The sequence below is a fragment of the Vipera berus genome (assembly GCF_964194415.1).
Source record: "Vipera berus genome assembly, chromosome: 1".
In the NCBI taxonomy this organism is placed as follows: Eukaryota; Metazoa; Chordata; class Lepidosauria; order Squamata; family Viperidae; genus Vipera; species Vipera berus.
In genome coordinates, this window is record NC_138202.1 from 67616031 (window position 1) to 67630060 (window position 14030).

Genomic DNA, 14030 nt, shown 5'->3' on the forward strand with positions numbered 1-14030 from the left:
TCTAAAAGGACTAGGACAGAGGAACAACCCCTGTCCCGAGCCCGCCAGAGATCATTCACCAGCGCGACCAATGCCGTCTCCGTGCTGTACCCGGGCCTGAAACCCGATTGGTACGGGTCTAGGTAGTCAGCTTCCTCCAAGAACAAAGGGAGCTGATGCGCCACCACGCTCTCAACAACCTTCGCCAAAAACCGAAGGTTGGAGACCAGACGATAGTTGTTTAAAATTGCTGGGTCCAAGGCCGGCTTCTTGAGGAGGGGTCTCACCACCGCCTCCTTCAAGGCGGCGGGAAAACTACCCTGACTCAAAGAAGCAGTAATCACTGCCTGGAGCCAGCCTCGTGTCCCATCCCGGGCTGCATAAGTCAGCCAGGAGGGGCACGGGTCCAACAAAAACGTGGTGGAGCTCAGCTTCCCCATGATCTTGTCCACTTCTTCAGGGGTCACAGGATCGAACTCTTCCCAGATTAAATCGACAAGACCGCCCGTATCCTCTTCGACAGACTCTGCCCAGTCGGAGTCCAAACCGGTCCGGATCCGAGCGATTTTGTCCGACAGAAATCGACTAAACTCCTCGGCTCGACCCTGCAAGGGTTCCTCCCTCACCTCCTGATTAAGGAGAGAGCGAGTCACCCTAAACAGGGCGGCCGGGCGATTCTCTGCGGACGCAATGAGGGTGGCAAAGTGGTTAGACCTAGCCACCCTCAATGCTGCGAGATAAGTTCTCGTAAACGACCTTAGTCGTAACCGGTCGGATTCGGATCGGCTGGACCTCCAACAGCTCTCTAGGCCCCGTCTCCGACGCTTCATCTCGCGGAGCTCCATGGAGAACCATGGGGCCCGTTGGGATCTGCGTCGGGTCAAGGGCCGCATGGGTACAACTTGGTCGAGTGCCTCTGTGGCTGCCCTTTCCCAGGCTTCCACCAGGGCATCGACCGAGCTGTGAGCAAAGGAGGCAGGTGGGGGCCCAAGCGCCGTTTGGAACCGCTCAGGGTCCATAAGGCGCCTAGGGCGGAACCATCTTGTTGGCTCAGCAACCCCACGACAGGGAGTGGCAAAACGGAAGACCATCCGCAGGAGATGATGATCGGTCCATGACAGGGGTAAATTAATTGGGGAACCCCCCCCAAGATCATCTAACCACCGTCCAGATAGAAAAACCAGATCGAGCGTGTGACCCCCTCCGTGAGTTGGGCCCAGAATAACCTGCTTCAGGTCCATGGCCGTCATGGAAGCCATGAACTCCCGAGCTAACTCAGATGATCCCCCCAGGGATGGTAGGTTGAAGTCACCCAAAACTATAAGTTTGGGGAACTCAACCACCAACCCTGAGAGGATATCGAGAAGCTCAGGCAGGGCTGCTGCCACGTGTCTAGGTGAAATATACACCAACAGCAAGCCCAACTGAGCTCTGGGACCACATCTCAGGAGGAGGGACTCACACCCGGCTATCTGGACTATGGTGGCCTCCCGCGGACATAAGGTCTCCCTCACAACAACTGCCACTCCACCGCCCCTACCTTGAGCCCTAGGCTGGTGCAGCACCCGGAAACCTGATGGGCTAAGATCAACCAGGGGGACCCCGCCCTCTGGGCCCAACCAGGTCTCCGTAATGCAAGCCAGGTCCGCATGCTCCTCCTCAATCAGATCGTGAATGAGAGGTGCTTTATTCATTACAGACCTGGCATTAAAATACACGAGCCTGAGCTCAGGTGGCTGCTCATCCTCGCTCCCGGTACCACGTGCTGAAATCAGAGGGTCGGAGCGCATCACCGCTTGAAGACAGCGGGGACGCACCCCCGGGTATTGATGTGGCCCTCTGTTCCTACACCTGCGGCCATTCCCAACCGCCGTGGGAATAGATAATCCCACACCCTGCTCCGGGGCCCCGTAAACCCCCAGCCCGGCCCCTACCACGGCGCGATCAGTCCCTGACCTGGTCTGAGAAACGGTTGGTGGAACCCCCCTAGTTTCCAACCGAGCCGATGAGCCCACCCCCCTCCCTAACCCCTCAAAACATTTAGCTAAAAAACACACCAGGGGCCTCTTATTAAATTTGGAAGAGAGGCTCCTGTCCCTGCCCAGCCATCTCTCGGGGTCCCAATAATTGGGTCCGTCATCAGGAGGCACGATGGAAAAGCAGGCGGGTCGCACCCAGGAGAGGGGGGCACCCCTGAGCGCCAATAAGGCTGTGCTGGAGTAAGATAAAACCATTAGTCCGGGGGAGTCCAGTCAGGCAGTCCATCAGTCAAAAGTTGGGAAGCTGAAAGTCAAAAGTGTCCAAAAGTAAGGCAGCAACTTTTTACATCATTTAGAAATGATGCTTTCTTTCCATTATTGAAAACAGGAATACATCTTCAGATATGACTTCTAGAAGAAGATTCTTTATGACTGCAGATTGAGAAAGTTTAATCACTAAAATGCAGGGATAAATATTTATCTTTCTTTTCTCAGTTATATCAACCAGAGAAATAGAGAATGGAATATTGTGGAATCTGAAAAAGCTTTAGTGGTAAGTAATGTTCATGGAGCAAAGGAAAAACAAAACACGTTTTTATTGAAAAAGTGGCTTTCTGAATTTAACAAATATATATGGGGAAACTACTGCTTTTTTCATTTGTATATGATTTTCTGGACATCCATACCAAAATATTTTTTGGGTTTTAAGCCATAAACTGATTAAAAAGTACTCATGTTTGGTGACAGGAAATGACAACACTATTTATATTGAGAAAAAAATGGCAGTCTGCAAAAGAAAAAAAAAACCTGGTCCACTTATAAAATTAGGATTAAAAAGCAAAATATGCTTTTGTGGATAATGAACCCGCATGGGTGGATTCATTTCAACCATTTAAGATATGCTAATTAACATCTAGAATGCCTAGAGCCTATTCTTTGAGTTAATTAGAAATACAAGATATTAGTGTTAACTTTCTAATACAGAGGTCCCCAACCTTTTGGGCACCAGGGACTGGTTACGTGGAGAGAGGTTTTTTCGTGGATGGGAGGGGGCGTGGTTTTGTGTGCTGCCTGCATCCTGCAGATGGGGCTTTGCTTGTTTGTGCGGCCCAGTTGCTGGCATTTCACAGCCCAGTACTGGTCCATGGACCAGGAGTTGGGGACCCCTGTTCTAATACCTTGCAGAGATGATTTTTTTTGTCACCAAGAACCATAGTTCACCTTTGATAAATGGTCCAAATGCTTCTTTATTGGTTCTTTTCCCTACATTGACTTATCAGAGGCATCTAGGAAGCTAAGAATCCAACATAAACTAGAACTTAATTGGAATGAAGCAGGCTGCCTAATTCTAATGGTAGTGCTACACTCTATATGTTACTGAAGGAATGCTGAGAACGGGAAGCTTAACATAAACATGTGTCTTTGTACTATGTTTTTGAAGGCTGAAAGCCACAGTATGAAAAACCAGCAAATGGATCCTTTTACAAGACGGCAATGTAAACCTACAATAGTCTCAAATGTAAGTAAAGAGCAAAGTTGAATATAGTGAAGAATATGATTAGGTATTTATATCTGAGATGCTGGTTATCAGTCGCTATTCAAATATCCCACACATAACACTAAGCATAAGCTAATATGAGTTAAGACTAATATAATGTTTTGGTCTATTATCAGATGCAAAAAAGCGTAGAATTAATTTAATTCCATGTAATAGCAATAGCACTTAAGACATATAGGGTATAGGGATCGAACTTCTGGAAGTGGGAATTCAGATTTAGCTTGCAATACTGCATTCTAACGACTGTGCCACTACGGCACAGTATGCAGAGTTATTTGTATATTGCTTACCCATCAGATTCTAGGTGGATTAAAATTATAAAAGCAGAAAAACACAATATAAATACCAATGTCCTTCAGTCCTATTCACTACTGTCACCATGTGAGGAAGAGCACCATTTTACTACCTTTCTAAGTGACAGTAAAGTGGTAGAGATTATATTAATGTGCAATTTCCTGTTGTTAGAGTAGGTCAACCTTTTGAAAATTACTGAAAATTAATTGTATTTGAAAAGACAGTACATTAAGTTTTAATTATACATAGTTATTGAATGCACCAAATGAAGATAACATTTTAAAGGGGAATGATAATCCAACCAATAATAAATCTTCTTTTTCACAGTCCAGGGATCCTGCTGTACAGGCTGCTATACTTGCTCAGCTAAATGCAAAATACGGATCTGGTGTGTTGCCTGATGCTCCAAAGGACATGACCAAGGCAAGTCCTCCAAGTATTCATTATATCCTGTCCTGTAGTTTTAAAGAAATAATCTTAATTCTGTAGAATTCTAATCATATAAGGCAGAGGTGGTGAACTATGGCCCTTTTATGACTTATGAACTTCAACCCCTAGAATTCCTGAGCCAGCATGGGCCATAGTTCCCCATCCCGGTTATAAGGTAATAGCAGTTTCGATCTTAGATCAAGAATGGGCAAATGTGAACCGATGAGCATAAATTTGTCCACCGGTACTTTTCCCAGAGACTGCCAGGGTTACTGGCCCATCTGCTTTAATTGCTTTTAAATTCTTCGTATCTAAAGTACTAAATGAAAAGCTGGCATACTACAAAGTACCAGCCGTTAGGATCACATTCATTTGTACGCTTACGTTTTCTTAGAACGTAACGACGATGAACGAGCCAGTGCTTTGATTGGAAGGTTAAAAGGGACAGCTGGAACCAGGTTTATCAGTTTGCCTGTCGGTCTTCTTCTGCGTCAGGCATAGCTGTTTTGTGAGAAAATACTGATGTGCTTGCAGCATTCCAGATGTGTCTCTGACTTAAAAAAGATTCCCCAGCCCTGCGAGAAAATGGCATTTTCTCTGTAAATAGAACAAGATTTCTTTGGGGGCATGAGAAGATGATTCTGTTTCCAGAACTATTTAGATACATCACCTGTTCTTTATTATAAATTCTACATGGTTTAAGTTCTGTGCCATCATATTAAAAACTTACTTCTCTTTCAGAGCCAAGGAAAAGACAAAGATACGAATTCAAAATCAACCAGTGATCTCTCAGAGGATCTTTTCAAAGTGCATGATTTTGATGTGAAAATTGACCTTCAGGTTCCTAGTTCAGGTAGGTGCGGCTGCTTCTGAAGGGATGAAAAGTAAACGGGGAGAAAAAGAGGAATTGTTGCTCTCACAAAATTGCAGTATTTGAGCAAAAGCCATTAATGCTGTGGGTAAGCAACCACCATCTGCTAATGTGATTAGTAGTTGTTTGCTTGCTTGCTTATTTATTTGTCAAACTTACATGCTGCTTATTTCGCACTAATTAATAATTGTAAAAAAGGGACGCGGTGGCTCAGTGGGTTAGGATGCTGAGCTTGTCGATCAGATGGTCGGCAGTTTGGCGGGTCGAATCCTGAGTGCCGCGTAACAGAGTGAGCGCCTGTTACTCATCCCAGCTTCTGCCAACCTAGCAGTTCGAAAGCATGTAAAAATGCAAGTAGAAAAATAGGGACCACTACGGTGGGAAGGTAACAGCGTTCCGTGCGCCTTTGGCGTCTAGTCATGCCGGCCACATGACCACGGAGACGTCCTCGGACAAGCGCTGGCTCTTCAGCTTTGAAACGGAGATGAGCACCGGCCCCTAGAGTTGGAAACAACTAGCATGCATGTGCGGGGGAACCTTTACCTTTACCTTAATAATTGTAATGAAGAAGGACTGAGGAATGGGAACTCTGGGAATTATACTCCAACATTATTTAGAGGCATTATGATAGGAAAAACTGCTTTCTGAAGCACTTGAAAAGAGAATCACAGGTAGTCCTTCAGTTACGACCACAATTAAGCCGAAAATTTATGTTGCTAAGTGAAAGATTGGTTAATTTGCCCCATTTTACTACCTTTCCTGCCACTGTGTTTAAGTTAGTAATGCAGTTGTTAAGCGAATCTGGCTTTCCCGTTAACTTTGCTTGTCAGAAGGTCACAAAAAGCGATGACGTGACCTCAGGACACTGCAGCCATCATAAATACGAGTCGGTTGCCAAGCGTCTGAATTTTGCTCACGTGGCCATGGAGTTGCTGCAGCGGTTGTAAGTGTGAAAAATGGTCATGACTCACTTTTTTCACTGTCATGGTGACTTTGGTCACTATAGAACTGTTGTAAGTCGAGGACTACTTGCATGTTGGCTTGGCTGCCTGTAACTCAGCAGCTTTCTGCTTTCTTCAGTCGGCTGAGTTGTTTTTTCTGTGTGCACCTTGTCTTCCCACAGAGTCCAAAACACTGGCCATCACCTCCAAGGCTCCCCCAGCAAAAGATGGTGCCCCTCGGCGATCACTGAACCTAGAGGACTACAAGAAAAGGCGGGGGCTGATTTGAGCATTCCCTCTCTCTGCTGCTTCTGATCCTGCATGCTACAAGGTCTCCTCTCGCCCTTTATTTTCTTCACTCCTACTTCAGTTGACCCTCTTGGGTTGGAGCAGCAGCTGCAGAGCTAGGAAGAGACTCTTTACAATTGCCAGCCATCTGTAATATAAATCACTGACTTTTTGCTGTATAGACTTCCCTTATTGCTCTTTCCTCCTGCGATACACAAATAATTTTTAGGGAGAGGAAGGATTTTATTTTTATTTTTTTTCCTTTTGGAAGTACAGCTGTTTGGAATTGGCTGTATGTATTCAGTGTTAACTTGGCATCTGGATTTCTGCAGGAATCTGTTGGTGGCTGAGCAGTGTTAGCACTTTGCTTTTCCACCATCCCAGGCAAGGAGAATTTACCCGCGAGTGGCACAAGACCTCTTGTGAAGGTCGCCTGCACTTTTCCCCCCTCTTCTTTCCCCCTGCTCCTACCTTTGGAGAGGGACATATTTACAAACAGATTTCGGGTGAAAGTGTACATTTTTGTGGGGGTGGGCTGGGCTGGGCTGTGTGAACTTTTTTCCAGATGTTTTTTTTTTAATCATTTTTAACCTGCAGTAAATTTGTATTTGTCACAGTTCTTTAAAGATGTCTAGAATTTCTACCAGCTACGTTTGAGCATCTGACACAGCAGGGGCAATTTAGTAAATGTGATTTTTTTAAAAAACAAACAAACAAACAAGCAAAAAAGGCCTGGCTAACAATAACTGTGCAAGTTCACACTTTTGTGTTTCTTTTTGTAAAAATCCCTCTCATCTCTCCCTCCCATATCAGGCTTTATAATACAGTAATATATGTGCTCTTGAATGACCTGTTATAGGAAGGTAGAGCACTATATGTCTTCTCTGGCTGCTACTTGGATCTTCTCTTCCATTCCCCCCCCCCCACAGAAATATGTGTGGTCATCCCCTTTGCTGCTCGGCCTCATCTTTTTCTAGGCTAGGCTGGATATCTTTTCATTTGCATATTTTGGGGGGAAAATGCTGAATGGGAAGGATATGGTAGAAATGGGAGATTATTTTAAATTGCAGTTATTTGACCTATATAACATTGGTAGGTACAACCCGTGAGGTTGAGAACCTTAACAAAGGTTTGTACAGGCAGAGTGCTTGAATAAGGAACACGACTGCTTGATAATCACTCAGGGGTAAAGCTCAACGTGTAAATAAAAGACATTTTATCAAAAAATGCAGAATGAACTACCGTGGGTTATACTGAATTTAGTACATGAATAATGAGTGGTTTCACTAGTGGATAGTTTCCTGGCTCAAGAATCTGGAGGAGACCTTACATGAAGCATTTTTAAGCCCAGAATATCTATGGTTACATCTAAGCGGAGATTTAAATCTCGTGGCCGTGATCTATGAGTATCCTTCTTGATGCTTCAATTTGATTTTTCTTTAATTGCTTATTTAATGCAAGGGGGACACACATCTGTGTAAAACCTATGAAATGAAATGGGAGGGGAAACTCCTCCGTAGATTGTTTTGTCACATTGTGTGAAGTGTGTGGCTTTATTTACTGGATGGTCCACAGCTTTACAGACTGTTGTGTAAATATGTAATCATTCTGATTTGCTTTGTTTTTCTTTTCTTTTTTCAAGCTACGTTTCTCAAGCTTTTGTGGGCTGTTATTTTTTAAAATAGATTTTTGGAATATGCCAGTGTATAACTGGGAGTCATCATGATATGCTGTGTAAATAAGCAATATTATCACTTGATTATTTTTCCCCCTGCCAATATCGTCTGTAGTAGCCAATCCCCAGTACTAATATTTCTGATGTAGAAAAATAGATTTGCAATACTTTTACAGGTTTTTTGATTGCCCACCAATTTCTATAAAGCTGTGATATGAGAGAAAGAAAAGAGTAAGCAAAGATTTAGCTTCTTATGTTTCTACCTAATTATATCATGGCAGTCCATGATAGACTTTTGCAGCCAGAGGTAGACTTTATGACATTGGCCTTATAATCAAAGTGCAGAAGATTTTTTCTCTTTAAGTTGTAAATAAAGCATTGGTTTCCTCCCCTCCAATTGGGTTAGAGCAATATTTCTCAACCTCAGCAATGTTAAGATGTATGGACCAAATTCCAGAATTGAATGCTGGCTGAGGAATTCTAGGAATTGAAGTCCAAACATCTTAATGTTACTGAGGTTGTAAAATACTGAATTAGATGAACTACTCAAATAAGTAGGGAATTTAAAGACACGAATGAGGTAGCTGTCCCAGTGTATCCCCTATGTACTAAACTCAGAAATGAGTTTCTGTTTTTCACAGAGGTAATAGTTGAGTCCTTGTACACTATCTTTTTCAGTGAGAATAATACATTGAGGGAGTATTTTTTTCTCAGATAGCTATGAAACTGTGTATGAAGGTGTAATGTTTTCTCCTCTTAAGTGCATGTGACAGTGAGTGATGACACCACAGTCTCATTTGGAGGGATGGGTTTATTTGCTTTAATTCATTGATGTCTCGGCAGCATTCGTTACAATGTATAGACTTCTATAAATAAACTGGTTGGTTTTAATAAAGATGCTCATGTTCGATCCTTTGAATACACAAATACACAATTCATATGTTTGTACAACAACACTCAAAGGTTAAATCTAATTCTGCCCAGCGTTTCAAAGTTATTCTTTAGTTAACTTATCAGACATTATTGTTTCTAATGCTTTATGACTGTGGCAATTCTGGGTAAATCAAAATTAGCTGGAAGATATGTTAGGAACTCCTTTACATTTTAAAATACAGCGGTCACTTTAAAGCAGGAGAACAAACATAATTTTTCTGAGTTTGAAAGATGTTCTTCAGCTTTGAGGACATATTAGGTGGTAGTCCTCTAAAACGGGTCCCCAACCCCCAGCCATGGACCAGTACCAGGCCACACAAACAAGCAAAGCGCCATCTGCGGGATGCAGGCAGCATACAAAACCCTGTGCCCTCTGGTCCGCGGAAAAACCTCTCCCCACAGAACCAGTCCCTGGTGCCAAAAAGGTTGGGGACCTCTGCTCTAAAAAATAGGCAGAATTGAAATACATTAATTATATATGTTTAATTACTCTCCATGTAATTAACAGTGTTTTGCTTCTATCATATTAAAAAAAACCTTAGTTTCATTCCATTTTTAGTTAGTTTCTTCAAGTCACATATACCTCTAGTTACACATCTCTGCAGCAGAATATAAAATCGAGTGCAAGCAAAAACGTTAAGCAATTTCAGCAATAAAGAATAATTACTTTTGAAGTGGGAAATAGCAGAGAAAAGAGAAAAGCTCCTTGGTTAACATGTTATGCTTAGCCATGAACTGCTGCTATTTTTAAAACCCCAAAATAAAGATAGAAATATATAATTAAAGAATAACAAGCAACATTGGCTGCTATATGCCATGAGAATTATAATACTAGTGAAAATAATGTATTATATGGAATAAAGTTTGAGAAGAGGAAAAAGTAGTATCTATAATTACCTTATTCTAGAATAAGTACCACAGAAATAATTCCTTGAATATTATAATAGGTTTCGATATCACAAAAACACATATTAATAGCCAACGCTGAATGGTATTTAGCCATTACTTAAGGATCCTAAACTACAACAATTTATTATAAAAATAGAATGAGGAGTTGAACTATAACAGCTTCCTCCAAATAATTCCAATTCTTGGTTTGACTGTAATAATCATGGTCCTCAAAACCAAAACCCAATATTTAGGCTATGGTACTGAAAATAATTGGGTATCTGATTATGCCACACAGCACTGAAATTATGTTCTTAAGTTTATTCTCAAAATGTAGTAAGCCAAATGAGACAATAGCGTGATTCAGTAAATCTGGGACATCAAGAGAAGAACAGACAGTGGTATATATATATATATATATATATATATATATATATATATATATATATATATATATATATATATATATATATATATATATATATATATATATATATATATATATATATATATATATATATATATATATATATATATATATATATATATATATATATATATATAATAAAGTAATGTATCGGGTTGGGGGAGGAAGGAATAGCTTACTCCAATTCATTCACCAAACGCACTGCGCATGATGGCCAAACATCTCCACTTTGGTCTCGTCTGTACAAAGCATGTTGACCTGGACTTAGGGGACAGTATCAATTGTGAATATGTGCAGATGGCCCCGCTATCTCTGGCCACTTGCAGAACCATGAATGCAGTATCATAAAAGGACAGCAAAGGAAACACCCAATGTCCTAACTCACCCAGGAACATATGGTGTCTTAGGGAAACACCTAAACTACCCAAAAGGGAACATATGGTGTCTTGGGGGAAGACCCAAAAGGGAACATTTTTAGCTACTTCTGCTTTCTTCTTTCTTATGTACAGTGTGCCAGCCTTAAAGGGTGAAGTCTTTATCTTATGTGTGTCAGCTTTACTGGGTGAATTGCTTATGTAATCAAAGAAGGTATAAAAATAAGGCTTTTCTGATATCTGGGGCTTTTTCTCAGAGAAGCCCGTCTTTGTTCAGCTGAATAAAAACGTGAAGCTTGAAGGCAACCTCTGGTTTCCGGTATTTTTTTATCAAGCAAAACTTCGGAACCTGCACAGTATTCTTGGTGAGCCAGGCAGAAGGGGTGCTTGGTCCTAGGGAGGCTCGGGAAGGGGGAAGGCGCCAAGTGTGCTCTGGGGTTTCCTGGAAGTGCCCTCCTTCTTGACTCTTCACTGTGGCTTTTAAACAGGAAATAGTTTTTTTCTTTTTTGTTGTTGTTGCCTTCACTTGGTTCCTGCATACTCAGGAGGGCTGAAGATAAGGTAAGCTTATATTGCTTTATTGCACAGGCTTGCCTAGGTTGTGTGTGTGTGTGTGTGTGTGTAAAAGTGTGTTTGTTTCCTTGAATCATTTCCCACCCTTGACCAGAGCTGGGCGGAAGGGTTTGCCTCAGCTGCACCTAGAACCCCGCTCCCCCGCTGCCCATGTCTGGGGATGTTTAGAAAGCAAGGGGTTAACCTTGCACTCTCGTGCTCCAACGGGTTGTGAGTGTTGAACTTTGTGGTTGCTTTGAGGTTTGTGGTTGCTCCTTATATATTTTCCACTGTTGACTAGGCCTAGGCGTGATACTGATCTTAGCCACCCATAGCCCCCTGAGAAGCTGTTGTGCTGTTAACCGGGGGTGTCTACATTGCAAGGAAGATCAGTGGATCTTTTGTGGCCCAAGAGGCTGTGCAAGTGGTGTGAGAGATTTAGACGCATGGGCTCAGCCCAAGGAAGACCTGTTAGAATGAATAAAAAGGGGTTTGCCTGCGCGGCACTTCCTGACGCGCAGGAACAGTCCGCTTCTTGCCGTCCGTTCTTTCTCTTTCAGAGGACCCTGAAAAGGGTCGAAAATCACCCTGGAGGGGCGACTACCGCGAGGAGGCCTTCCCTGCAATCGCGGAAGGGCGGCAGCCCTCCGCTTGAATCCGGGACAACTCATTTGGCCTGAAGAAGAAGAGACCGGCCATAAAGATGGCCGATCATTAAGCCGCTCCCTGCCAAAAGCCAAAAGCACTACCTAGCACAAAGAAGCAATCTGGAGGACCTGGGTGAGACTCTACCTTTTTACTCCCTTAATTATTTTCCTGTGGGACTTTTCCTGAAAATTTCTTTCCGCACTTTTTGAGAAAACAGTGAATATTTACTTTGGGAACAAATCTTAAAGCCTTAAAGAAAATCAAGTAATTCAGCAAAGGAACTGAGTAATTTTATCTGTATTTACTAAAAACCTCCAATTTTTTGGTGGGATCTACTACTCTATTTCCTCTCTAAGCTGTGAATTAAAGTAAAAAAATTGGACTAATTCTACAAAGGTTTTATATTAATTTGGAAAAAAAAGATAATTTCTACATTGCATTGTATATATGCTATGGCGAAACCTGGTACAGCAAGTGATTTTTTCTCCTGTTGTGAGAACTGACTGAAAAACAGAGCTGTCCTTGACATTACTTTTAAAGATAAGTGTGGGAACACCTGGCACTGAAAACAACTCTTGGAGGTGGATAATCTTTGACTATTATTAAAATAGCCTCCATGGAAGATTTAGCGGCAAATAACAATGAAATGGATGAATATATCCCACTTGATTATAAACTGATACTGGACACGATTTTGGCGATGACAGAGCAAATTAAAGCCAAATTGTGAGAAAAATCTGACAACTTAAAGCCACCAAATCAAATTCTGACCTTAAATGAGGAAATAATAATCCAAGAGCAAATAGAAGAAGTGGAAACTAACACTAAAACAGGAGATTTCAAAGAACAACAAATGCAATCTACAGAGAATCTTGAAGTCCAAATTTCAACGTCAACTACAAAACTTACAACTCAAAAAGCAATAGCACCTGAAGAAAGCAATATTAAGAGTGAAGACATTAGTCCGGTGGCTGCGCGGCACCGGAGACAGCCTTCCCGGGCTGCCCGCGGCTCAGCTGAGTAATTTTCACCCGAAACAGCGTCGATCAGCTGTTCGGGTGAATTTGAAGCCCCCTCCTCGGGAGAAGAGGAGGGGGTGAGGCCCCAGGTAGGGGTTGAGTTTTCCGGGGCCGCCTGAGCTTGTAGCTTGGGCGGCTGAAGGATCGAACTCCCCCGTAGCCTGGGTCGCTCCCAGCTGGCCAGCGTCTCTGCTCCGGATTTCTTGGAGCAGAGCCAGGCGTTTGCGACCACCCCTGCCTGAAGGAAGGACTATGGAATAAAAGGAGCAGGCAGAGCGGTACAAGAGGAAAGGATGAAGAGGATTATTATATTTTACTCTCGAGCTTGATGGACTTTTTTAAACTTAAAGTGAAAGTGCGTCACAAGTGGAAGTAAAAGATGGCGGCTAAACCTCCCTCAAAAACTCTTCGGAGTGCTGGAACTTCTCCGACGCAACAATCATCATTGCAGGCGTTGCATCCTCCTGATGTATTGACACCGAAGGATCTACAAGATGCTCTTGAAAAACATGCCCAGGTAATTCTGGAATCAATGGGTGATAAATTTGCACGGATGGAGGAGAAATTGGAGAAATTGGAGGAGAGAATGGAAGAGAGGATGGAACAGAAGTTCAGTGTGATGAAGGCAGACATTTTGTCTTCAGTGTATAAAGTGGCTGAATGTGTGGAAGACCTGGATGAAAAAGTGGAAGATTTGACTCAAAAGAATGCCATATTAGAAGCAAAAGTATTGGAGAATGAAGATTTAAGAGACAAAATGGACAGAGAATTGAGTCTTGCTCAATATTATCAGATGCAGTTTGCTGTTAGAATCAGAGGCTTAAAAGAGAATATTAAGGAAGATCTAAAGCAGCTGATTTCTGAGGCTCTGGAAGTGGTATTGAACCAGCCAGCATCTGAAATAAAGGGAGGCATGGATAAAGTGTTTCGTGTGAATTCATGGATTGCTAGACAGAGAAAGCTGCCTAGAGATGTGGTGGTTTATTTTGTAAAGAGGGAAATTAGAGATGAAGTTATACAAGCTGCCTATGATTCTAAAGTTGTGATTGCTGATCAAGAAGTTTTGGTTCTAAAAGAAATTCCTCCAAAGATTTTAAGGAGAAGGAAGGATTTTACATTTCTTGTGCAAGAGCTCAAACAACGAGATATAAGGTTCAGATGGGAGATCCCAGTTG

General features: G+C 42.5%; 1 protein-coding gene across 1 annotated transcript in view; it reads left to right on the forward strand.

Moving 5' to 3' along the window:
* Window positions 1-8903, forward strand: part of RTF1 (RTF1 homolog, Paf1/RNA polymerase II complex component) — a 41075-nt gene extending 32172 nt beyond the window's left edge. The window contains exons 14-18 of the mRNA XM_081333163.1: window positions 2454-2511; window positions 3400-3477; window positions 4138-4233; window positions 4981-5092; window positions 6234-8903. Of these exons, the coding sequence (XP_081189289.1) occupies window positions 2454-2511; window positions 3400-3477; window positions 4138-4233; window positions 4981-5092; window positions 6234-6340 (451 nt within the window). The 3' untranslated portion in view covers window positions 6341-8903. The remainder of the gene's footprint in view (window positions 1-2453; window positions 2512-3399; window positions 3478-4137; window positions 4234-4980; window positions 5093-6233) is intronic.
* The last annotated feature ends 5127 nt before the right edge of the window (window positions 8904-14030 follow it).